Source organism: Notothenia rossii (assembly GCF_949606895.1).
Source record: "Notothenia rossii genome assembly, chromosome: 2".
Taxonomy (NCBI): Eukaryota; Metazoa; Chordata; class Actinopteri; order Perciformes; family Nototheniidae; genus Notothenia; species Notothenia rossii.
Window position 1 is genome coordinate 75,153,950 of NC_136904.1, and position 24,405 is coordinate 75,178,354.

The 24,405-nt window shown below is 38.1% G+C and overlaps 1 protein-coding gene and 1 long non-coding RNA gene across 4 annotated transcripts; one reads left to right on the forward strand and one right to left on the reverse strand.

The window, feature by feature from the left end:
* The first annotated feature begins 482 nt into the window (after positions 1-482).
* stx19 (syntaxin 19) lies at positions 483-14,186 on the forward strand. 3 transcript variants are annotated; one of them, XM_079665353.1, is made up of 5 exons: positions 483-619; positions 3,177-3,478; positions 3,663-3,899; positions 4,289-4,501; positions 13,836-14,186. In XM_079665353.1, the coding sequence occupies exons 2-5, from the start codon at positions 3,263-3,265 to the stop codon at positions 13,980-13,982; spliced, it is 813 nt and encodes a 270-aa protein (XP_079521479.1). In that variant the 5' UTR covers positions 483-619; positions 3,177-3,262; the 3' UTR covers positions 13,983-14,186. The 3 variants fall into 3 exon arrangements, 2 of the variants coding, with proteins under 2 accessions (XP_079521479.1, XP_079521480.1); XM_079665354.1 differs by having other exon boundaries at positions 12,278-13,963; XR_013805317.1 differs by lacking the exons at positions 483-619; positions 3,177-3,478; positions 3,663-3,899; positions 4,289-4,501 and adding an exon at positions 11,310-12,224 and having other exon boundaries at positions 13,836-13,973.
* On the reverse strand, positions 8,126-11,297 carry LOC307029405. The gene is made up of 2 exons (XR_013805318.1): positions 11,108-11,297; positions 8,126-10,393 (listed from the first exon to the last, which is right to left on the reverse strand). It is a non-coding gene; the product is annotated as an uncharacterized lncRNA (long non-coding RNA).
* Positions 14,187-24,405: the final 10,219 nt, after the last annotated feature.

The window sequence follows — 24,405 nt, forward strand, 5'->3', positions numbered from 1 at the left end:
AAGAGTGACTGGGACCCTTTCGGTGTTGAAAAGGCGCCTGGGTTTTAGAGAGCTTGTCAGTAGAAATCTGTCAAAAGTACTCAGCGAAGTTACTGGGGCCTAAGGAGTACAATACCCCCAGACCAAGAGGGCTTACCACGTGAACCCAGACACTTCACATAGAAATTAACCTGGCGGAAAGGAAACCAAAGGCCTTGGTTGACACTTTAACCGCATTGCCCATTGTTTGTCCTTAGCAATGCACACAATACAATTCTATTTGCTTTTCACTTTTTTTTATCTAAGCCTGAGGGGAGGATTTATGGGCTCCCTGTGCCGCCTCTCCCCCTCCTCATTTACTTAATCACGTCACATCTCATTTCTTTAGATAAGCAAATGGTCCTTCAGTGTGCTGCTTTCCTATTGGCTTCAAAAGGAGGGGAGGTGCTTGAATCTGACTCAACCAAACTTCTTCAAAAACGTACCCTGCTTGTTGGTAGTTTAGCAGTTACAGTGAAAGCAAGGAGATCTGAAAAGGACGTAATGATATTAAAGAATGTGTAAACTTGTTTTGGATTATGTTCCTGGTGAACTCTGGGAAAACTCAGCAGGACACCCATGATGGAATTTTAACATCAAGGTAACATCTTCATTTCTGACTCAATGTTCTCCAGCCTCTGACTGTTAATGTGTGTAAAAGTGTGCTCTACATTGAGATTATACTCAGGTTTTTGTACTGTATTTGGTCTTTTTTTTTCTATGTTGAATTACATTTATCTATTAAAAGATAGACTATCTTGAGCAAGTAAGACTTGATTTACAGTGTACTTTTGGACTATTTTAAGCAGAATCATTTGTCTTGTTACATTTTAAAGACAACATTTGGAGGCTTTTGTTCCACCAGAATGGAGATGAGAGAATGTCAACACACACACACACACACACACACACACACACACACACACACACACACACACACACACACACACACACACACACACACACACACACACACACACACACACACACACACACACACACACACACACACACACACACACACACACACACACACACACACACACACACTCACAAAATAGGGTCTTTCCTGTATCCAGAAATGGGCTAGGCTGTGATTCGAAATGCTCCATTTCTAACTCTGTTTCCCCCACACAATCATGTGCTTGCAGCAGATTATGTTTACGGCCTCTAAAACCCAAATCCCTGTGTTGCTAAGGGAATGCATTTGTATGCTTATTTGAATGCAAAGGAATTTAAAGTTGAATGTGTTTCACTCGTCAAAGGCATACAGGGAATCAGATTCTGTATCGCACGGTTTGAATCACAAGCACCTCACTTGTTTACTTCAGCTTTAGAAATGATCAGCTGGAGTTAAATACTTGGAGGTTAAACAAGTCGCTTATTTCTCAGCAGTTGCTGTTAAGATATCTATTTTTATTTCAACATTTTACATATTTAGTAAACAGCAGTCGGAATTTACATATTGCAGCCTTTCTTTTCTGTTTAGTTTAAGTAAATAAGTAGTATTTACCAAACCTGCTCTGACAACCTACTCGGGTTTCATAGGGAAAGGAACATGAGTCAATTTGAGTGATGTCTACGATAAACTTTATGCTCAGGTTGTTTTTCATACAGTTATACAGCAGAGTGCATATACGGCTCATTATGCTCAGACAGATGAACTTATAATGATGTAAACAAAAACTGATCTGGCTTTGACTCCTACCAGCCACACCAGGGTGCACAGTTCAATTTTCCCTTCATTTTGAACTGTATTTGGACATTTTTTAGGACTTGGGTGTCCTGTTTCTTTTAAAAATTAAGTTTATAGCTAATTTTAATGCATACTTTGAATTTAAATAAATATATCTAGCAAGTGGCAAAATATTGCTCCTGAAAGCGTAAAAAAACGTAATGTATTTGTTTTCCTATAATATCAACTCTTGCAATACCATATCCACTCATTATTCAACTTATAGCACTCTTTTAGAGCGATAATGATCCACTTTCCTGGGAAATATGTTCACTTACATCCAATCCTGGCAGAAATTATGTACCTGGAACAACACATTAGTTATATAAATTGCAAGTGTAGGAGACAGCTTGCATATCATTACCGAAATAACGGTTATTTGTGTAATTCCCATCCCATATAACTTTCTTTGTTGGATAGCATCTATATGTACAGTGAAGTGCATGTGCCATTTTTACTTTATTTGTTCTGTATTTCTTTCGGCTTTTAATATATAAGGTATTTATTTCAGACAAACACTTGAAATTATTTCATGCAGTTTATTGATCAACTTATGTCAATGTACCTGGGCATAATTGAAGCTATACCCCAGAAGTGAACACAGTGGTTTCACATAATGCATTCATTCAACCAAGTAGTTGTTTTTACCAGCGATGTAAGTCTGGTAATTTACTACTCTTGGTACAGTCTAGTCTCTTGTCTCTAGTCTATTTCCCATATACTTCCTATGCAGCTACACCATGATTAAACCATAATCTCTTACTCAACATTTTGCTTATGTCTCACCTTACGATGTTAATAACCATATATTTAAAATTGTCACAGTAATACTGGGAAATAACATATTTCCCTTGATACAAAACTGATACAAAACTGTTGTATGTGTACGTAATTTTGTGGTAAACAGGGCTGCTTGGTAAACAATGAACATGTCATGACATTAAATACTCAAAGCACACTGATTATAGCTAGAGTACTCATTACATTACTTTCCATTAAACACATTCACCTAAATCCTAAAGCACTGTTAAAAAAACTAAACTTAGATGACTCCTGAATGTAATGTTACCTGCCAGTTTTTAGTTACTTATAACCTGTGAAAATACCAACCAAATACATAAACATATATTGTAGAATGTTGTAATGTGACTAATTATCTAAAATATCCCTTTAAAATCTGTAGCCGGAAGAATTCAGAAATGTGCAGCACACTAAATTGCTCTTTTACAATTCATTGATAATGCCATCCATTCATTCACTGTAACTCTAACCTGTTTACCAAGAGCTGATGTGATCCTTTTCATTAAATTATTTACTGTCAATGGTCTCTTTTTTTACTGCCTTGTTTTCCGATGTTTATGTTCTGCAAAAATCCCGTTACGGGCAGGAATCATTAAAGTTTTATGTTCTTTTTATTTTTCAGCTACTTCTCGTCAGATTTGACAACACATCACATTCTACAAAAACTTTTAGTCCTGAGGACGAAGCTTTGGTGAAAGTTCTTCCACGATGAGAGACCGCTTGGAGGAGCTGCGGAAGAGGGCTCAAGACTTTTCTGAGGCAGCATCTGAGAACAGCTTCCCTCCCTCAGTAGAGGTTGATAATGACGACTCTATGGCGGCCATAACGCCACAGGCTGTGATGTTCGAGGAAGAGCCAGTCATTAAGAATTTCCTGTTTGAGGCCCAGCGAATCAGAGATGATATCACAGTGCTGGACATAGAGGTCTTTTATTTAAATGTTTTCTGAAAGGAGTTTGCAATTATCTAAATTGATGTTTTATGTAATGCATTTATGGCTATTGGCGGAGGGTGGATTGCCATTGCTACATTTTCAAATAAGACTGTTTGATCATGCAAATGTAAATGTTGCTGAAGAGATCTTTCTGTCTATTCTTAAACACAAACAGGTCCTTAAGTTTGGACAGCAGCAAAAGACCCTGGTTGCAACCATGCGTCGTTTCAGTGTGATGAAGAAGGAGAGCAGTATAACCCGGGACATCAAGCTCAAGGCCGAGAGCCTCCATCGACGCTTGGATGCTCTTTCAAAACAGGTCCAAAGGACTGAGGACCAACTGGGAACTAATGCTGTTACAACCAGAATACAACTCTCCCAGCATGCATCATTGCACTCCAAATTCCAGCAGGTTGAGAAGATGACCCTACCAATACTATTATACTTCGTATTGCATTACATATAATTTAGCTGAAACTTTTATCCAAAGTGACTTACAATAGGTGCAAAAACCATAAAGAATCAAAATACCGAACAACAAGGAAAGTGCAGATATATTCACTTCAAGCAAGATCATACCAACTGCTGGATAATCAGATAATTAAATCCACAAGTGCTCATATAACTTTGCTTATTTGTGAGCAACGTAGAGCACTATATAAATAATACAAATTAACAGAATTGTATGAGTCGCATAGCAGAGCCAGAACCAGCAAGGTAGAACTCAAATACTTTATCATTTTTCATTCCCGCTCCCAATTTCTTTTTTTGATTCTCTCTTTTTGCTATAATTATGTCCAGGTAATGCAGCAGTATAATGAAGGTCTGCTGACGAAGCAGGAGCGCTGTAAGCATTTCAATATCCGGCAGCTGGAGGTATCTGGAAGGGATGTGACGGAGGACGAGGCGAATGAAATGGTGACCACAGGAAAATGGGAGGTGTTCAATGAGAACCTGCTGAATGATGCCAGAATCAAACGATCACAACTATCTGAGATTGAACAGCAACACAAGGTGAGGATAGTGGTAAACAACTCAGGAAAACATTTACATATGTATTGCTGAAAATCTCTCTATCTTGATTTTTGAAAGAAAATAAATTAAATAAGCTTCAGTGCAAATCGGTTTAAATTCCCCAGTCAAGCTAAATAACCCCAATGTAATGCCTATTTGGTGAATGCACACATTTTTGACTTTTCATATAACTGCAGCTCATTGCTAATAACAATTTATTCAGTTTGTAAATTACACTCATTATACTGGCACTGATCTCCTCGAATTGTCTAATAACATGAATTATTTTCCAGTCCAACCTTTTATATCATACCGTCTGTTGCATAGCAGAAACATGCTATCATATCATGTCTCACACATGACCGTATCTTATGACAAATTGGTCAAGGAAAGAAATTAAATGGAAGAGGAAATAGGATAGATAGATATAGATATGTTTAATTTATTGATCCCACATTGGGAAATGTTACAGCAGTGGCAGGTTATCAAGGCGTTGCACACGGATAAAAAAACAAATAAAAAACAGTGGCGACTGGTCATAGAGAACCGCAGTGACGCGTCGTAAAACCCGGAAGTAAACTTCTTCCGGTTCCTTCGCGAAAAACCAATGCAAATTCTCCATAGGATTTGGGAAAATAGCTCGAAATAAGGTCTGTGGTTGACACACATTTAAGAGAGGGATCACGTTTTGTTCAGCCGGATAATCTCCACATGTCAACCCTACTTTTATAATTTTTGAATCTTAAATCTAGTCGCCAAAAGCTAAATGCGTTATGCTATAAACGAACTACAAGCCAGTACAGCAGCAGGGTCGCACGACTTCAACGTCACGCCAATTTAAGATCGTTTCAACTGACTTGAACTGAAACTGCACTTTGAACACTTTAAATATATTAACATTTTAAACTGTATACCCCGGTTATCTAGGCCCTTTTTGTTTTGTTTAATGTATACCACGTTTATCTAGGCCCTTTTTGTTTTGTTTTATGTATACATGTCACACTGTGGGAAACGATATTTCTGGATGTATAACACCAACCCAGTCTCATGGCATTTCGTGTTCACCAACACGATTTTGAATCTATTGATTCGTGTTCACCAACACGATTTTGAATCTATTGATTCGTGTTCACCAACACGATTTTCTCCTTTTTTTCGTGTTGCACAGCACGATTTTAAAAGCAATGTATTTCTACTGGTAATGTGTTTCGTACCTGCAGCACGTCTTTTTCTCCGGTCGGGTCGTGGAAGACCGGAAGCTGTGTGGTTCATAAAAACATGTTCTTACTCAATATCAAGCCACAATTATTGCTTTTATTTTAAATCGTATAATTTCTGACTTTTGTTTCCGTATGTGAGGAAAATATATGGGGCTCAGAGCCTCAGAATACTGAAATCTGTATTTCTAAATCTTTTTCTCCTTCTAATTTGTTATTCTTTTCAAAATAACACACTGCTATTTACTCACCAATAACACACAATTATCCTTGCTTTTATTTATTGGTTTAATTCCATAATCTCGGGCTTTGTTGGCGTCCTTGAGGAACTGAATTTCAAAATAAAAATAACCGGAAACAGACGTAGGCATTTCGAGCGCTTACCCAAGATCCTCAGCTATGGTTTAAGCTCGCTCATTGGATGTTTTAGCCGCAATGCATGCTGGGATTTGGTGTTTATATGATATAAAATCCGGAAAACATTTTAAAAGAATAAAATAATACTTAATTCCGAGTGTTGTTGCTTTTCTCTTTGAAAGTCATCACATAACGGCATTGTAATACACGGTCCGGCTGCATTACATATTACAGATCTGCCGTAGTTCTTTATTTATAGAGCCCTGATGAGAAGACCTTTGGAAAAACTGGAAGAAATGCCGCCGAAACTGAATACTTAACGTGGATGATAAATATATCAACAATTAAACAACATCTTCAATTTCTCTTCAAACAATACGTCTCCTTGCAGTATCAACCTTAATTCTAATTCGTAGATAGGTTATATTTACACCATAACGGTGCACAGCTGATATAAAAGGACTTTGATTTTCTTTGAATATAAGAATGTAAATACTGAGTCTGAAATAGTATAGCAATATGCTATAAAATGATGTGAAAACATGAATAAAACTACACATCTTCAGATGTTGTACATACATAAGTGTCCTACACTGATAATACAAAGTTATTATAGCTGTGTGTACCTTGTGTGCACCGCCTAGTGGTTAAAGCACGTTATTGAATTATTGTTTTTATGTGTTATATTTGATTAAAAAAATATTAAGAGTACATACTTTCATAGGGGGAAAGTAGAAGGTCTGTGATAGAAATATAAAAAATCAAGAAGATACTGTAAATGATCTCTACAATAAAACTGTTTAGTGCCAGATGTACAAAGATATTAATAGGAGGATGTGCAAAACAGAAAAACGAATTAACCTTTATTTAAACATTAAATAATACTTTAGATTAAGGTCCTCTTTTAAATAAGAAAAAAACTTTGGTGGTATCTACAGATAAATATTAAGCCTGACAAAGTACTTAACGTCTAATATATTGCCTTCCTGCAATGTTAACTATGTTGAAGCACTTATTTTAACTGATATTATACATATGAATTATACTCTTATGTATGTAGATAGTATAAGAAATGTGCAGAATATGACAGTTTAATGGTGGAGGTACAAACCCATGTTGATAGATGTCTTGTAATGTGCTGTTGAGGAACCTGTGACCCAAGATTTTCATTCATTGCATACACCGCAGTTTTGTATATGATATGTCAATAACCTTTGAAAATCTTGAAATCTTGAAAGGGATGTGCAAAATAGCCATTATACAGTCTTTAATTAACTATTAGTAGAGAATAACGAGTAATGAATATACTTTATTACTCGTTTCCATTCATGTCAATTGCAGATAAATGTTTAGTCTTCTCAAGCACCAACTATCAAATATCTCTCCTGATTGTTGGCACTTGGCAATCAGGTTAACCTCTGAATTGTGGACTAGAATTACAAAGTAACAATGAGCTGTCATGTGGGTATATATTAATGCTGCGCATTATGGACACAAGCGATTTTCACCCATTTATTAATTATATGTTTTACATTTGATAACACCAATGTGTTTAATACTGGCAACTTCTAATTGTGGGAAAAACGAAAACGTTCAGTAGACGTCCCATGGAACATTTTGCGAAACACAATAGCCAGCATGTGTAGTTCTGGGGGGGGGGCGTTCGATTCCAGTTTTGGATAGTCTTGCGTGGTTTTGTTCCATTTCAAACAGCTGTTTGACGCTCGGCGTAACCTTGGCGCACTGCCACTCCAACATCCAATCCCAGCGCTTGAAGATTAATCACGGGGACTGTAGTCCTAAACGATAGCTGGGGATTATGGGTGGTGTAGTGTCTTCGGCCATCCTAAACTCCTAGAGGCCTACGTCTGTTTCCGGTTATTTTTATTTTGAAATTCATTTCCTGACGGACACCAAAAAAGCCAGAGATTATGGAATTAAACCAATAAATAAAAGCAAGGATAATTGTGTGTTATTGGTGAGTAAATAACAGTGTGTTATTTTGAAAAGAATAACAAATTAGAAGGAAAAAAAGATTTAAAAATACAAATTTCAGTATTCTGAGGCTCTGAGCCCCATTTATTTTCCTCACAGATGGAAACAAAAGTCAGAAATTATACGATTTAAAATAAAAGCAATCATTGTGGCTTGATATTGAGTAAGAACATGTATTTATGAACCACACAGCTTCCGGTCTTCCACGACCCGACCGGAGAAAAAGACGTGCTACAAGCACGAAACACATTACCAATAGAAATACATATTTTTTAAAATCGTGCTGTGCAACACGAAAAAAAGGGGGAAATCGTGTTGGTGAACACGAATCAATAGATTAAAAATCGTGTTGGTGAACACGAAATGCCATGAGACTGGGTTGATAACACATGTAGAATTGTTGACAATAAAGCTGACTGACTTTCGGGTGCTTGCACATTTGAACAAAGCTTTTCATTTTAGCCACACTGAATTTAACTAGAAGTCATGGCTGTGTCACTTACCAGTCTGATATGGTTTTACAAAGATGACAAGAGTGTAGATAGAGGAGAGAACCACTACAAGTCAGGACACGTAACAGTGCAGCCTAGATGAAGGTGTGCTTACCGGTGTTGTCAGGGCTAGCATGAGGGACAAGGTTTATAGTGTCGGTGAGTAGTGATAGCAAGAGTACCGTTAACCTAGAGTTAATTTATTCACATTAATTTCCATCAACAAATCAATTTTATGTGTCACATGAAATCTTTATTAGGCAAGGCAAGGCAAGTTTATTTATATAGCACTTTTCAACACAAGGCAATTCAAAGTGCTTTACAAAAAATGAAAGACATTAAGAAAATGACATTTAAAATCAGTCATTAAAAAGAAAAGCTAATAAAAGAAACATTAAAAGAAAAAATACATGGATAAAAGTTACAGTGCAGTCTAAGATATGAATAGTTCAATTAAAAGCAGCGACAAAAAGAAAAGTCTTCAGCCTTGATTTAAAAGTAGTAAGAGTTGAAGCGAACCTGCAGGTTTCTGGGAGTTTGTTCCAGATATTTGGAGCTTAATAACTGAATGCTGCTTTACCATGTTTAGTTCTGACTCTGGGGACAGAAAGCTGACCAGTCCCTGAAGACCTGAGAGATCTGGATCTTTCATAATTTAGCAGGAGGTCAGACATTTATTTTGGTCCTAAACCATTCAGTGCTTTATAAACAGCAGCAGTATTTTGAAATCTATTCTTTGACACACAGGAAGCCAGTGTAAAGACTTCAGAACTGGAGCGATGTGATCCACTTTCTTAGTGTTGGTAAGGACTCGAGCAGCGGTGTTCTGAATCAGCTGCAGCTTTCAAATAGATTTTTTAGTGAGACCTGTGAAGACACCATTGCACTAGTCCAGTCTACTGAAGATAAAAGCATGGACACGTTTTTCCAAATCCTGCTGTGACATTAGTCTTTTAATCCTAGATATGTTCTTTAGGTGATAGTAAGCTGATTTAGTAACTGTTTTAATGTGACTGTTAAAACCAATAACTAATTTAACCCGCTGACAAGAGAGCCCACCTCCGAAGATCGTGACTGGCTGAGGGACAGACTCGGGGGCAGGTTCTCAGGAATTTCTTGGCTTCTCTCCCCCGAGCCAGAAGAGGAACACTACAGCTTGGAAACACTTACTGTTCCTGAAATTATCAAATCTGTTGGGCATCAGGGACCTGAGGCAATTGTGGCAAGCATGGCATTGTCTGAAGAGCAACAGAGGGCAATTCAGGTGGCTACCACTGGTCAGCGAACCAACCCAAACTGGCATTTGTTCAGGAAAGGAAGGTTGACTGCCAGCAACTTTGGAGCTGTCCTGAGGTCAAAGCGTGTGACGGCTTCCCTTATTGCCAGGGTGCTAGGGCAACAACAGGCCCTTGATGGTGTTTTGTCTGTACAGTGGGGGACTATGAATGAATGTGAGGGCGTCAGGGCATTCACCACTGCAACCCAGATGCAGGTCCATGAGTCAGATTTGTGGCTCTCCCTATCAGGATTGTTGGGGGCATCTCCAGATGGTCTGGTAGGGTCTTCCGCTGTGCTGGAGGTAAAGTGTCCCTACGGAGCCAGGGAAATGACAATTAGTGAAGCATTGCAAATCAAGGGCTTCTGTGTATGTAAAGAAGGAGAAACATTCAGCCTGCGTGAGGAACATCCTTACTGGCACCAAGTGCAAGGTCAGCTTCACCTCACTGCAAGAAAGAAGAAGAAATAAAAAAATTGTGAATCGTTTTTAATTTACATTTACTCGCCTTTGCAATGTTGTGGTTGTTAGAGTGTTAGGTTTCCTGTCAGCTCGTCTGTTGGGAAGATATAAAATATTAGTTTCATGGAAGTCACATCGTCACATATACTGTAAGAGCATTAAGACATACAGTACATAGGCTAAAACAAAACATCTAAAGATATAACCTTGCACTTTGATAAGTCTCGTGAACATTTTCCCTATTTTGACATTTTTATAGATGAAAATTGAACTAAAGAAATAAATGGTAGATTAATCCATTTTGAAAATAGGTGTCAGCTGCTACACTAATTATAATAGTTATATTTCTTAATTAATTAAGATAAGATATTACTGTATTGATCCCAATTTGGGAAACGTTTGTGTTGCAGCAGCATAACAAGAAAAACAAAATATAAGTTATTATATATACAAAAGTATGTGAGGGATGGAATATTAAATTGAATATAAATGTAAAATGTACATGTGATTTTACGTCCAAGAGAAGCTATGGAGCAGAGAGTTCACTGCCAGCCAGAGGTGATTTGTTATTAGTTCAATATGTCAAACTGATTTCCCTGTCTACAATCTTTAGTTACATGGTGAAACGTTATGCTGCTTGTACTAATTAGACTTATCATATAAGCCACACAAGTTTTAATAGGATGTATTCATTATCTTTACTTATGTTGCGGTCTTTTCAGCAGCGCCATCTCTAAAACAGCGATACAGTCACTACCCATCATTTACATTTCACCGTGACATGGACAAAAATGTAACGTCAGCTTACCTCATGGCACGAATCCAGACTCTCCTTTGGAAGACATTGGCCGGGAAACGATAGAAGAAGCACGTTTCATGCGAAGACCTGTGGCTGCAACCCGGAGCAAAGCAACAAACCATTGCGTAGCTAACTAGTAGCGCTAGCTTTAGCTAACGTTAGCTAACGAAACGAACTGCCAAGTAAAATTGGAAAACACTGGTAATTAATTATTCTATAATTTGTAAAACTACGTTGTTAAAAACGACAATTTCAAAAATACAGATTCTAATGGTCAGATATAGATATGCAGATACTAAAGATAGGCAGGTACTTGCTTTCAAGCAGAACACAGGGGAAAACAAACTTAGCGGGAGTGTTTACGTGTTCGGCGTAATGACGTACAACGGCCTCGACAATTTCTGTAGTCCTATTCAGCCACTCGGTAACAACCATCATTTTTCAGACACGTAAACTCTTCAAAAATCCCCAGATGGGTCACTGCTGATGTATTTAATGTTGTAGAACAAAACGTGATTTATCTCTTAAATTTGTGTCAACCACAGACCTTATTTCGAGCTATTTTACAAAACCCTATGGAAAAAATGCATTGCTTTTCGAGGAAGGAACCGGAAGGGCTAAAAATGCTAACTTACTTCCGGGTTTTACGACGCGTCACTGCGGTTCTCTATTATGGGCAGGTGCAGCAGAAATTCAAATAATAATTTCAAAGAAAAGCAAGAAAAACATCTTCAAATATATTTTAAGATCAAGTTTAATCATCTTATTAATCTGTACATTGCTGTTTTAGTATGTGTTATTCTAATTAGTGTCTACAGTGTGCCTATTGTCAAGCCCCGATCTAGCCCCTCTCTCTCTCTGTCAAAGTGAATGGTTGCTGTAAAAACTGCATGCGCATGCTCAGAGTATTTTTCTATTCAATGTGTGCGGCAACAAAATAATCACCATGAGGCACTGTGCTGACATACCAAACGTCATCTCATAATTCAGAGAGCTGATTGGCTGTAAGTACGTGTGCCGCGAAAAGTGTAGATGTGAAGAGGAGGCGAAAGAGAGCAGCGTATAGCGATTACAATTAGTAAAACGGAAAGAAAATGAATGAAATTGACCATCTACTGCAGCTTTGGTAAGTTCATTTTATGTCATATCTTTTGATGATCTTCTGTGTTTTGCCTATAGGCTATTTCTCTGCTGGATCGATTGATATTGTGACCTCGGGGATGAGTATCTGTGTTTTCCTTATACCCCCCCCCCCCTCTCTTTCTCTCTCTCTCTATCGGGGCATACACGCCTACAGCTATTTGTTTACGTGTAAAGCACCAGAAGCTTATATATACATATCTAAGTAAGTTGTTCGTGCCCCGCACCACTTTTGTAGCCTACATGTAAGACACTTACAAATATAAACATAGGTTACTATACATTAGAAAAGTGTATGCTAAGTAGTTACAAGCCTTTAATTTTGGAAGGGGACCCCGTTAAATGGTCAAAATGAAAAAAACAATTAGACAAACAGGAACTTCTGGAGGTGAGATACGTTAGAAACAACCAGCAAATTAAACTTAATAGGTATACAAGTGAGTATTTTCAGTGCTCTGGCCAGTGTTGGGCAAGTTAATTAAAACAAGTAACTAGTAATAGTTATAGTTACTGCTCTCCAAAAAGTAACTAGTTACTTTATTAGTTACTAAATTATAAAAGTAACTAGTAACAAGCTACTTTACTTTAAAAATAATAACAATAAAAATACAAGTTTTTGTGTTGTTTTTTGCTGGCTAGTTCTCTGAAGGCAACAGACTCAACCGTTGCGATGGGCAGCATATCCTCAACAACATACCTGGCAATCAATCTGTTTAGTTGACTCTGGGTGACATGTGGCGATTTAAAAAAATCGGTTTTTTGACTGTTTAGAATGGTGTTGCTCCATCTGGGTCACTGCCGGTGGTTGAGATGGTGGGGTCTTTGGCGACTAGTTTTATAGCCCCATGTACATTACTTAGGTGCTTCAGGAGATTGGCATTGCTGTTTTTCAATGTGGAAAATGCTTTCTGTCCTGCACAGAGTTTACATTTGACCGTAATATTTTGAGCGTCCTTTATCCCCACAAATTGAAAATAGTGGTTATATTTCCAAGTTGCAAATGCGCTGCTGCTCTTGCTGATACTTGCATCTGCCATTGTGTGTATGTGTGCTGGTGGTGAGCGTTGCCGTGTGTGTGTGTGCATTAGCAAGTGTTCGTGTGTGTATTTTCCCCATAAAGCAAGACCCGCCCAATTCTGTCTCTGATTGGCTTACCCTGAAATGTTACCCCGTGTTAACCAATCATCACTCCTCTCTGGTTACTTTCACTTTTCCATGGTGCTGTGAGAGGACATAGCTGTATTCGCCTGTAAATTACATCCGCAGGGAGATTCGGTTCAGTTCCACCACATAATGTAACGCAGTAACGCATCCATTTAAATCACAGAAACTATAACGGCGTTACTTAATGGGAATAGGTAACTAGTAACGCTATTAGTTACCGAAAAAAATAGTTGCGTTACAGTTACCAAGTTACTTTGTAACGTGTTAGTCCCAACACTGGCTCTGGCCAAGTTGTAAAAAGAGCTGAATTTGTTCCCTCATTGCATCTTAAGTCTCCCGGTTCTGTCTACCACCACCTCTGGCCCCTGACTAATGCACTCTACAGTATATCCACAGTATTAATCCAAGTATCATTGTCAATGTCCCCCAACAGGAGCTGTTGAGTCTGGAGAACAACATGAGGGAGCTGAGGGACCTGTTTATGGACATTTTCATGTTGGTGGAGGAACAAGGCTCCTACATTGAGCACATCCAGACCAATGTGGAGAGGTCTCAGGATTATGTGGCTGCATCTAATTAAAAATTCAAGATGGCTGCCAGATACAAGAAGAATAACCCACTGCGACAGCTGTGCTGCTGTTGCTGCCCTCCCTGGAGATGTTGCTTATAAACATGTGTTTACCTCAACGTTCTTTCCGAGTAACATTTTATATTAGAAGTCTCACTTACTTGTTGGGAATAAGGAACTTTGGATTCAAGTACCATTAAAGTGAAGGTTATTATGGCTCTGTAGTTTTGCTGTTGAACAGTGTGAATGTGAAGATAGATTCAGCAGAGCATGGAAAACAATTAGGGTGAAAGCCAGAATTGGTATTTGAAGCACTTGTTTCTTTCAAGAGGATGTGAGACGACTGCTATTGGTAGAGACAGTTCAGTGAGTGCTGCTCACCAACACTGCTGCTTATTGGAGACCTTCACTGTCATCTGACAGAGGTCACAAACAAGCCGAGACCACTGCCTCTCACTGCTGGATCAGCAAGACCCAAGACAAGACTTCAAGACTTCTACCAATGAGCCTCTTAGCTTTCCTCTGTCACAGGACCACATGTGACCATTTATTTTAGTATACATTATGTGCACTTTAAGACTTATCTATTTTTTTTATCTAAATTTAAAATGTACCCTTGTGGGAAAAGATACGCTTTCTTAAACGTGTCGATTCTTATCTATTAATTTCCTTCTTGGTCCACATGGTGTTTAAATAGACCACTTGTTTCACAATTAGTCACTATTCTAATTTGCATTTCAAAGTATGGTAATTTTGGGTGAATTTTTTTAAATTATTTTATTCAACTTCACAGAGGTGGGATTCAAGTAAAATGTTGAATAACGACGAGCCATGATCAAAATATTTCCGCCGTGGTGACAAACTGCAGAATATCATTGAAGTCGTAAGTTGAAAAATAAGATTGAAGTTTATTATTGGAGGAAATATTTCCTTTCCCTAGATGTTTTTTTTATTTGGGATATGGTGAAACTGTTACATTTTTCCGATGAAAAATGCTTGCATCTATTTGTATAATAGTTTTAATTATTATTAAAATTATAATGACGCTAAAAAAGAAAGAAGTGGCTGTTACGCAGGAGAAGGGCTCTCACCTAGATATCCAGCAGAATGGATTTGAACAGATCAGCACACTCACACCTGTTAACTGGTTATAGTGAAATTGTTCACGCTTTACTTCATGCAGAGTAGAAATTACTGTCACATTTTCCTGGAGGGTGTTGCGACTAAGATATTAACAGTCACTAATTAATTTCAGGAGACTTTATGCTTTTTCTCACGTACCAGCAGAATGGCTCTTAACTAGCCTCTCATCAGCAGTGAGATTCTTTAGTGACTCAATGACCCATGGTGTCTGGTGTCCAGGACAAAATAAAGGTGAGATACAGATATAGCCTGGAAAATCCGGTTTGTCCGCTTTTCCAGAATAGCTCAGGCTACTGAATGTTCCTGTAGGGAAGGGTGAGTAAACACAACCATTAACTGTAGAGAAAACAAATAATGTCCTTTTCAAATAAAAATGCTTCTTAGCTTAAGAAAACATTTAAAGTAAATATGCGTTTGGACTTTTTCTGTGCCATAAAATGTAGTCGCCCTACAAGGAATAAACAACTCATGTGAAACACTACCTATGATGTGTTTTATTTAACTAGTATTTCCTATGATGCCTCAGGAGTAAAGTGAGGTGTTTGATGGCTTCTGGTGTCTTAAAACACATTTTCCTAAATCTAAACATCTTTGTTATCATCAGTCTTGCTCAGATTCAAATTACATTTTTTAACCAAGACATAAAAACAGGAAGTCATTCTATGTTCATTAACTAGGAATACACTATGTTGCAGCACATCACGGTTTCTCCCTCCTCACAGATTTAGTGAGGACAAATGAAGCGCAGCTGCAAATTGAGGGTTTCTTGAACAGCAACAATGCCATCCAGTGTTCACCAAGATAATTGCCGGTTAGGAAATAGGTTATCTATTAATGTTTAATCTGTGAAAAGCAACCATAGGCATGTTTGCAACGCATAAGATGTGAAATTACCCCCACACAGTTTCAGAATGAAAATATAGATATTGTAGTGGCGGGGTCAGTGCTGTTGAGCCATTATAAATAGCTTGTGGAGGCCATTACTCAAAACAAGTACTTGCCTTTTTGTGGCAACATAACTCCTGCTCCACAAAAATACAAATTGCAGGATGGACTGTGTTTTCTTTATTATGCCTCAGGGTGAATGTATTACAGGCTGAGCTGTCATAACCCAAACATGTGGAGCATATTCAAAGCCACAATAAAATAAAAACTGGGAACAATTCAAAACATTTATCTGGACTTTTTCCAAAAACCCCATGAGGGACCTGAAAGAAAGCTACTGGGGTTTATATAGGTTGTCCATGAGAACACAAGGCCATGGGGGACTGCACAGTGGCAGATCAGAAACCTGCGGACATCTGACCCCAAACTCTCTCGCTCTCTCTGTGAGGGAGGGTTAGTAGGCTGCTCTTTTCAGCAACGCCTTGCTTCACATTCAAACAGTCGCACACTCTGGGAGCTGCCCTGTACAGCTACCGTTATCTAATGTTTAAAGGTTCCTCTGTGGATTTATCTTGTTTACCTGCCGGCTCTGAAGTTGTTGACCAATATTTCATTTGAAACCACCTCGCATGAAGCCAATGAGTAGTTTGTTCCTCTTCCATGCCCCAACCATATTTAACCTCTGACTTTCAGACCATTATTGAGTTTAAACTAGCTGCACCACCATCTGTGCACAGGCAGAAATACAGAAGACCTGTTCCCAGATGAAAGATTCCTGACTACCAAGCATCATTGTTATATTTCTGACACAGTTTACATATTTCATTTTAACATGGCCAGGATAAGTCTATCATAAAATACGATGTCACCTTCATTTTTAAACATCTAAATACAATAAAAAACATGTTTACAACGGGATTATGCTGATGCAGGAGAAGGTAAGCTTTGAATTATGGCTGAAACTAGATAAGTCACATTTATATCCCTATGTTTGATGCTCCACATTCTATAATATAACCACATCATCACATATCAGTGCAAGTGCCTCTGCCCACTCTATACAAAGCCCATAAATCACTTTGGATTTAACGATAATGTGAACATCTCAGATATATGAGAGTTTACAGCGCTGATCATTGCTGACAGATACAGTGACTTGTATATGTACTGTACTTATTTCTCCTGCTGTATCTGCCCTGTCCGCCACAACGAGTATCCCAGAGACAATCTCCAAATCTCGGAACAACATCAAAGCAGCCCTCCTGTGAGTAACACCAGCTGTGTTTATAGAGAGCTGACATTACTTTACTGCCTGGTTTTATCACTCCCATCAAAATGTGAACAGAGAGATATCAGGACCCTCAGAATGTAATAAATCACAGAGACCCTGAACAATGAGTCTGACAGTTGCAGTAGCAGCTACAAAGCCAGCAGAGAGTACAATGGCAGCATTGATTCTTAAAGGTCCCATGTCATGCTTTTCCGGTTATTACCCGTCCCCTTGTGTGTTATGAAGGTTTTTATGCATGTAAACGGTCTGCAGCGTCAAAAACCCTCAAAGTACACCCTGTAGGGAGTAAAACTCTGACACAGAAAAGACCTCCCCAAAACGCCTCGTTGGAGATTTCTCATTTACTTCCTGGGTATCGCTACGTAGGGATACCCAGTAGCCACGCCGAGAGCTATGGCCGCACCCTCTGCCAGCCTTTCACGAAACAAAGCTTCCCAAACCTTTCAGCGATTCATGCTGGATATGTGCAACATAGGGCACTGAAGAACGATGCTCTTCCTACTTTGTTTGGACCAGCGGGAGATTCGGGTACACAACCTGTAAGTATTCATTGTTGTTTGTGTATTTATGATGTTTAAAACAAACAAGGTATCTACCACGACTGTTTAAATGGGTAAATGTTTTTCGGACCGCTAAATTGGGATCGCGGAGAAATACTCTCCGCAGACCCATTCTCACAGCGTTATAAACCTTTTTCTTACTCAATATCAAGCCACACTTATTGTTTTTATTTCTGCTGTGAGTGTTTGTGTGTGCTCAGGATGAGTTTAGCTTGTTCTTGCTGTATTTGTTTCGCCGACACGGAAGCCCTGTCTGCTCCTCACAGCAGCTTCTCACGAGCAGCTGCACATCGCTTGACCAATCAGAGCACACTTTGAGGGCGGGGGGGGGGGGGGGGGGGGGCGAGCTCCAACAAGCCGTTTAGGACAGAGAGTGAACACCGATGAATACACATACTTTACAGAGATCCTGTATGAGAAACCAATGTGAGTTTGGAAAATTGCACAGTATAAATCTATTTTAGTATACCTCAACTATGGAATTATGATCAGTAGAAATGGCTGTGACATGGGACCTTTAAGTCTTGGATTTACACAATGTTAATAGACTAGAAAAACAATAGAGTTTATTTCAGCCTCTTATAGATGATGTTTTATGCTGGCAGGGGAGATAAGTACCTAATTTAATGGGCTTTTATTATTATTATTAAAACGTATTACTTTTAATTAAAGGGGACACTATTTGGAGATTCTATTGTTTTCTTTCTAAACATTGTGACATCACTTTGTAACACTCGTTGTGGAAGTTTGACTTGCTTTTTTATGTTTATTTTTTTATTTTTTTAGGGTGCCAGTCAGGTCTCTCTCCTGACATTTAAGATGTTGGTAGTCACAGTCCGTTTTAGTAAGTCTGTACTGCACAAAGGTGTATACATCTCACTGCAAACACCCAACATTGAATGACATTAGAAAAATAATTAAAGACACAACTAGAAATGATAATCATAAACCGCAAGTGTATTTCGAACACCCCACAAACAATTAAACAATCCTTCTTCCCACAGTTCACTTTTAAATCCAAAACGTTCCACTTCGGTTTTCTTCAAAATAAATAAAACAGTCAATTTACCACGGCAGAATGTCAGTCATTTTAGGCAATCCAGTCGGTTTGGGAAATCCAGTCCTGGTTTTCAAAGTGGTTGGGAGATGACCGGCTCCTTTCAGATTTGTATGTTTATGTTTATGTTTATTAAGGATCCCCATTAGCTTTTGCTCTCTACAAAAGCTACTCTTCCTGGGGTCCGACACTTAAAACAATACAACAATAATACAACAATAATACAGCAACATTTAGGACATAAGTCCTGACATCATTAACAACATTAAAAACATTACCAATATCATCAACAACATGCGATCAAATTCAATTAGGGTTCAAAGCTCACAAGGGTACATGGTCATTAGTAGATGGCCCTTTAATCTCTTCTTGAAAGAGGCTCTGGACTCTATTTCAGCAAGGTAGTTTGGCAATAAGTTCCATTCCTTTATAGCTCTATAAGACACAGAAGATTTCAGAAGATTTTTCCTGGGTTTAGGTGCCAGTAGATGGCCTGATGTAGCTTGTCTAGTCTTATGGTCATGCTCATCTCTTGTGTAAACTATTTGATCATAAAAATACAGCGTTTCTTTGCTAAATTGGACATTTTTTAGAAAAGTGATAACACGAGATTGCAGACGTTTCTCAACCGGAAGCCATGATAGGTTTCTATGCATAACTCCAATATGAGTGCGCTTCGAACAGTGGAGAGCTAGCCTGGCAGCCTAGAACTTTATTCAGCTCAAAGACAAGCTCAAGTGGACTGGCTATATAATTCTTTGAAAATGAACAAGCAGAGGAAAACTTCTCTCAAGACTCATGACGTTTGGATAGATCAAGTTATTGAATCAAATAATGTTGATTCTACAAGGCAATTTTAATAAATGGCTTAATTAAGCTTTTCAACCCTCCGTGTTGTCTATGAACTGAGTGCCGTATAAGAAATGTATTATTTTCTTACATAAAGGGTCATGTTGCTGATGTTGTCCCACTAGCATATACAGTACCTTGACATTTAAGTGTGCTTTTATAAATAGTCTAATGTGTTCTTGAAATTAAGTCATCATCATCGTAATAAAAAAGTAAAAAAATCAAGTAACCTGCCCACAATAAATAATCAGATTCTGCTGTATTGGCCATGTATTTCCAAGGAATTTTACGTTGGATTCTAATGTTTAATACTCAAAACCAGGTCCAACTAAAGTATTCAGCTATTTCATTTGTAGGTACAGTGGATGTTTTATTGTAACAGGGTTATTATATTACTACACTTTTCGTTTAAGACTTGAACCCTCAGACTTATTTTCTGGCTTTTTTATTCCACAGACTGTTTAGACAGACATTTAAGTCGTAAAGGCACAATAAAGCCTAAATTATGGCCACAGGAATGCTGTAAAAGTGGCAAGGCTGTGACCTTTATGCTCTTTGGAACTCTTTGGAATTCACATGTCTGGAAGTTTTGGCTTTGTCATTAGTTGTAAGAAGCTCTGAATAGCAGACTGCTTGCATTGTAAAGGTAAACTATATTATCCCCATTTTTGTACCAGCTAATGTCAAAAGTTGGCTGTAATTTATTACCTATCAAAGGATGAATGTTTAAACAAAAATATTCTGTCAGAGTGATGTATGAGCTCCAGTAATAAGAGCTCTGGGAAGGTCGATGCGTGATATCCGTGTGTAAGCCATCTGTGTCGATCCCATGCAGATAGAGTCAATGGTAATAGACACATATGTGTGTAACTGCTACACTGCCTTAAAATATGTTTTCATCTTGTTTGACAGGTGGCTGGATGAATGAACACATGGTTTAATGCACAGCACATGTGGAACTGGTGTAAAACAAGAGGGAACATCTTACATTTTGTACGAGTATGTCACGATCATTGTCACACATTAGCTTTGTTTCGACCACTGAACTGTATTAAACAGTTATTGAAGGACAAGAAATCTGAATAATATTATGGTACATTATATTCAGGTCACAATGAATCACTGTTATAACACCATTTCTAATTGGGCAATATAGCTGGATTTATATCGTTGCTTGTTATCAGCTAATTTACTTTTTACTTTCAACACTCTCTCCTTGGCTTGAGTTTAAATTATTTCCCTTTCTGTATCAAAAGATGTTGTGATATTGACAGATGTACAACACAACATGAGAAGATTTGGGAAAACTTTGAGCGCAGATGATGCATTCTGCCACAGCTGCAGCTGTGAATAAAACCTGTAATCATCCTGCTAATCAGATCCAATGAATGGAAGAAATACCCGGTCTGCGTTGAATAGTCCTTTTTTTGGAAAATGTAATATATGGGATGAGTTTTACAAATGATCCTTTAAAAATAAAAATTTCATTTTCAAAGTTTCATTGTGTTCATATCTAAATTTAAACTTACAATTCAAAGAAATGTTTGACCTCTGACTTATTCTCAATTGGTTATAACTTCTTGGTGATTATGGATTAAATTGTCAATTAGACTCTCATAATCAATGCATTTGCTCTGCATGAGAGAGCTATTTTAATGACTATTCCTCTGTTTCCTCTTGGACCCTCAGGGAAGTAGAGAATGTCCAGCAGAGGGAGCTGATATCCAAGAATTATGAGACCTCATATTCACTTCCTGATAGTGTTCTTACTTTCTTTTGCTTTTTCACAATGTAATCGATTAATGAATTAATGAATTAATGAATTAATGAATTAATAAAACACTTATCCTGGGCTGTTGAGTCCAGTTTTGAGTATTTCACTGAACTCTTGTTGATCTTACACAGGTAAAAAGCACTTGTTGTTTGCCTAGCTACTCACTCTCTCAATAGCACCCCTTTCTGTTCCTCACTGCTCAGTATTGATGAATGTACTCAACAATAAAAGGTGAACAGGCAGCCACACTGACACCCACATCAGGACAGAGGAAAGGTGAGAATGAACTGAGACATGGGCGAATAAAACATGCCTCTGAGGACTTGTTTTACCGCTGTTTGGGCTCAGAGGGAACTGTGAGCCTCCCTGATGGGTAATCCTCTCTGTAATGAAAGGGCAAACACATTGAGCCTCACACCCACACTCAGGCATGTACATACAGCAAGCAAACATAGCTGCACCCCAAATACTGAATCTGCCTTAAACTTTGTTCATGCAGTACATTATTAAAAGTCAGACTGTTCAGTTGATATGTTATTTATTTGGACAATACTGTTCTTGCTGTCACCTAATGATCGAGTAAATACAAATACTTTTTTACCAATACAAATTAATACTTGTATTACCCTCAATAAGCGGAGAAATTATAAGCATGAACATATATATACATCTGGCATTATATGACACACTTCATAAAGCCAATGTTTTTATCCAAAGCAATTTACAATACAGTGCATTTGTTGGCTGCAAATAAGCCAAACCTTCCTAAGTGCTACATACAAGAGAAATATATTTTTTCTTTGTTATTGAAAATCAAAACATGTGGGTTTTCAGATTGTGATGGAAGATGTGTAGACTTTCTTCTGTACTGATATCAATTGAGAGCTCGTTCGACCATTTTGCAGTCAGGATTGCAAACAGTAAGCTCCTCCAGCAGTCACAAATGCACACACAAAAATATACACATATTTGACCTTGTAAAATCGCACACAAGCTATTAAGACCAATTGAGCTGATGTTGTCTCGGTCCAGGCCAGCCGGTGTAACAAGTAACCTGATCCTGACTCCATGCTCTACTCTACCTTGTCATCAAACTCCGCGGAAATTGATTAGATGGCTCCCTAAGCTTCATAATGTTATTTAGTCTATTGGATAACTGTGTGGGGAAACAGTTGTGCGGTCCGGTGCAGAAGCAGTAAGTGCATTCAGCACAATTTCTGCTATCATAATCAAAACTGGAAAGTTGTGTCTTGTCTACAAGCCTGACTGAAATGTTCTGCCGTCATTTAGATATATTGCGAACTCTGTGCATTTACATGTGTGTATGGAGTCTAGGCAGTACCAACAGTTTTATTTATTATTATGAATGAGCAAATTATAGATTTCCAGGGCAATAACAAGCTCAGATTGTTGTTATAATAGTGCTGTTTAAGAAGTGGCCTTATTGATTTATTCTACAATAAAATATTTATATTTAAATATTTCTAGAACTTGCTATGAAGTAATTTTGAATACTCAATACCAATTAAACATCTGTAAAGTATCAAAAAGTGTCTCTGTTAGCTTTACACATTTTCCTCCCAAAAAAGAAGACTGATAAAGCATTATTTTATAACAGGAAGTAACATGTGGGATTTCATTCGAAGTGAACAACAATAAATGTCGCCAAACGTCACTATATCTTAATTCACAGTCCCGTTCCTCTTTTTTACTGGCCGAATAAAACATCTGTGTTTTCAGTCATTTCTGTATTGGTCGTATCTGCTCGCTCCATCAATCCGCTCCACTGACAGGAAGCATTGTCTGTCTGCGGATCTTAATCTTTTTCATTTTGACAACACGCAACAGAAGCACTTTACGGAATGTAATTATGAGGAAAGACACAGCAACAAGATATACTCTATTATAAAAATATGGCACTTAATTTTGCATTACAATAATTTTCAATGTTCTAAAATGCACTTTGTTAGTCTTATAGATTCATAAAATAATAACCTTTAAGGTTAAGGGCTTGGTCCATTAGAGCTACAAACTATGAGAAATAAATCTGGACTGGATTTTTTTATTTTATTGCAACAATCCAAACACTTTTTTTAAATCTTTGTGGTTCAACATAAACACCCCCCTAACCCTAACATTCTTTTAATCGAAGGTCTATAATCTATAATCTTTTTTTTTTAGTGTGCATGTGTGTATGTTAACAGTTTAGAGGCAGCCATTATGTGTGGTGCTTATCCGCCATCTGTCTCTTCATCCATCTATCCAATACTTCCTGTCTCTGATATCAAATCTGTCTTCATACACCGCACCTGGGGGAATGCAAAGAAGCTTTTCCACTGGCCAGTTAAATATAATGAGACAACACTTGAACTTGTCTGCAAGAATGGGCCTCAAATTAAAATGGATGAATTGACATTGAGAACAACCCATGAAGCATTCTCTACGCAAAAAGTATAACCTCCTCAGTCTTTTTCTTTCCTTCCTTCTGATGAAACATAGACTAGAGCTCCAGTGAGAGTGTCGAGCAGCCAACAATCATGTGTCACTGGGTTATGGATTACGGTGGTTTCGCCCCAGTCCAAGACTCACCTCAGGGACTTCATAAAGCTCCTGACTCCTGGCCAGGCTCTCATTAGGCCCACACATCCCTTTGCCCTCGGTCTGACAGGCCTTGGCAAGTGTCGCGGTAAATGTTTGTGTGTTGAATGTCTTGATGTGTATGGCCGAACTATCGCAGCTCACAAAGACCCATAGCGGAGCCTGGGATGATTTACAGTAGTGCGGACAGCCTCTGCGTGAAACATGTCACTTTATAAGCATAATCTTCCCAAATTCTGCCAATTATTTATTTATCTCCACTCCTCGTTTGGGCAATG

What these genes read in the sequence shown, in the direction of transcription:
- stx19 (XM_079665353.1), top strand. Translation starts at nt 3,263, where the DNA reads ATGAGAGACCGCTTGGAGGAGCTGCGGAAGAGGGCTCAAGACTTTTCT. An exon ending in TGCACTCCAAATTCCAGCAG is followed by an intron (nt 3,900 to 4,288) that starts GTTGAGAAGATG and finishes AATTATGTCCAG; the next exon opens with GTAATGCAGCAGTATAATGA. An exon ending in AGATTGAACAGCAACACAAG is followed by an intron (nt 4,502 to 13,835) that starts GTGAGGATAGTG and finishes GTCCCCCAACAG; the next exon opens with GAGCTGTTGAGTCTGGAGAA.